Source organism: Bos mutus, chromosome 7, assembly GCF_027580195.1.
Source record: "Bos mutus isolate GX-2022 chromosome 7, NWIPB_WYAK_1.1, whole genome shotgun sequence".
NCBI classification, from domain to species: Eukaryota; Metazoa; Chordata; class Mammalia; order Artiodactyla; family Bovidae; genus Bos; species Bos mutus.
In genome coordinates, this window is record NC_091623.1 from 91,423,632 (window position 1) to 91,424,047 (window position 416).

At 32.9% G+C, this 416-nt stretch overlaps 1 protein-coding gene across 3 annotated transcripts in view; it reads left to right on the plus strand.

The window, feature by feature from the left end:
- The window catches only part of ANKHD1 (ankyrin repeat and KH domain containing 1), a 104,682-nt gene that overhangs the window by 94,067 nt on the left and 10,199 nt on the right, over positions 1 to 416 (plus strand). For all 3 annotated transcript variants that reach the window (XM_005900189.3, XM_070374455.1, XM_070374456.1), the window contains one exon: positions 65 to 211. In XM_005900189.3, the coding sequence (XP_005900251.2) occupies positions 65 to 211 (147 nt within the window). The remainder of the gene's footprint in view (positions 1 to 64; positions 212 to 416) is intronic.

A 416-nucleotide genomic window follows, 5' to 3' on the forward strand; every position in this document is an offset into this window, starting at 1 on the left:
TCAGCAAATCTCTTGAGCTTCTATCTTAAAATTTATCTTTTATTGGATTTGATATTTCTCTTAGACTTGAAGGCGAAGTGAATCCTAATTCCTTATCAACAACCTACAAGTCAGTGTCATTGCCATTAAGTTCTCCAAACATAAAGCTGAATCTGACTAGCCCTAAAAGGGGGCAAAAAAGAGAGGAAGGATGGAAAGAAGTTGTCCGAAGGCAAGTACAATTAGTCTCATCTTTTTAACTTATCTCCTCGTTTTCTCCTATTGTGAGATGGTTACCCAGTTAATTAATGAGTAATTTGAATGTGACTATTATTTTCAACTATAATGCCATACTATATCCAGAGTGGACTAAAGCAAAATTAGAAACAGTATGTAAATTTTATATGTATATTTTATATGATACAAGAAATGTTGGC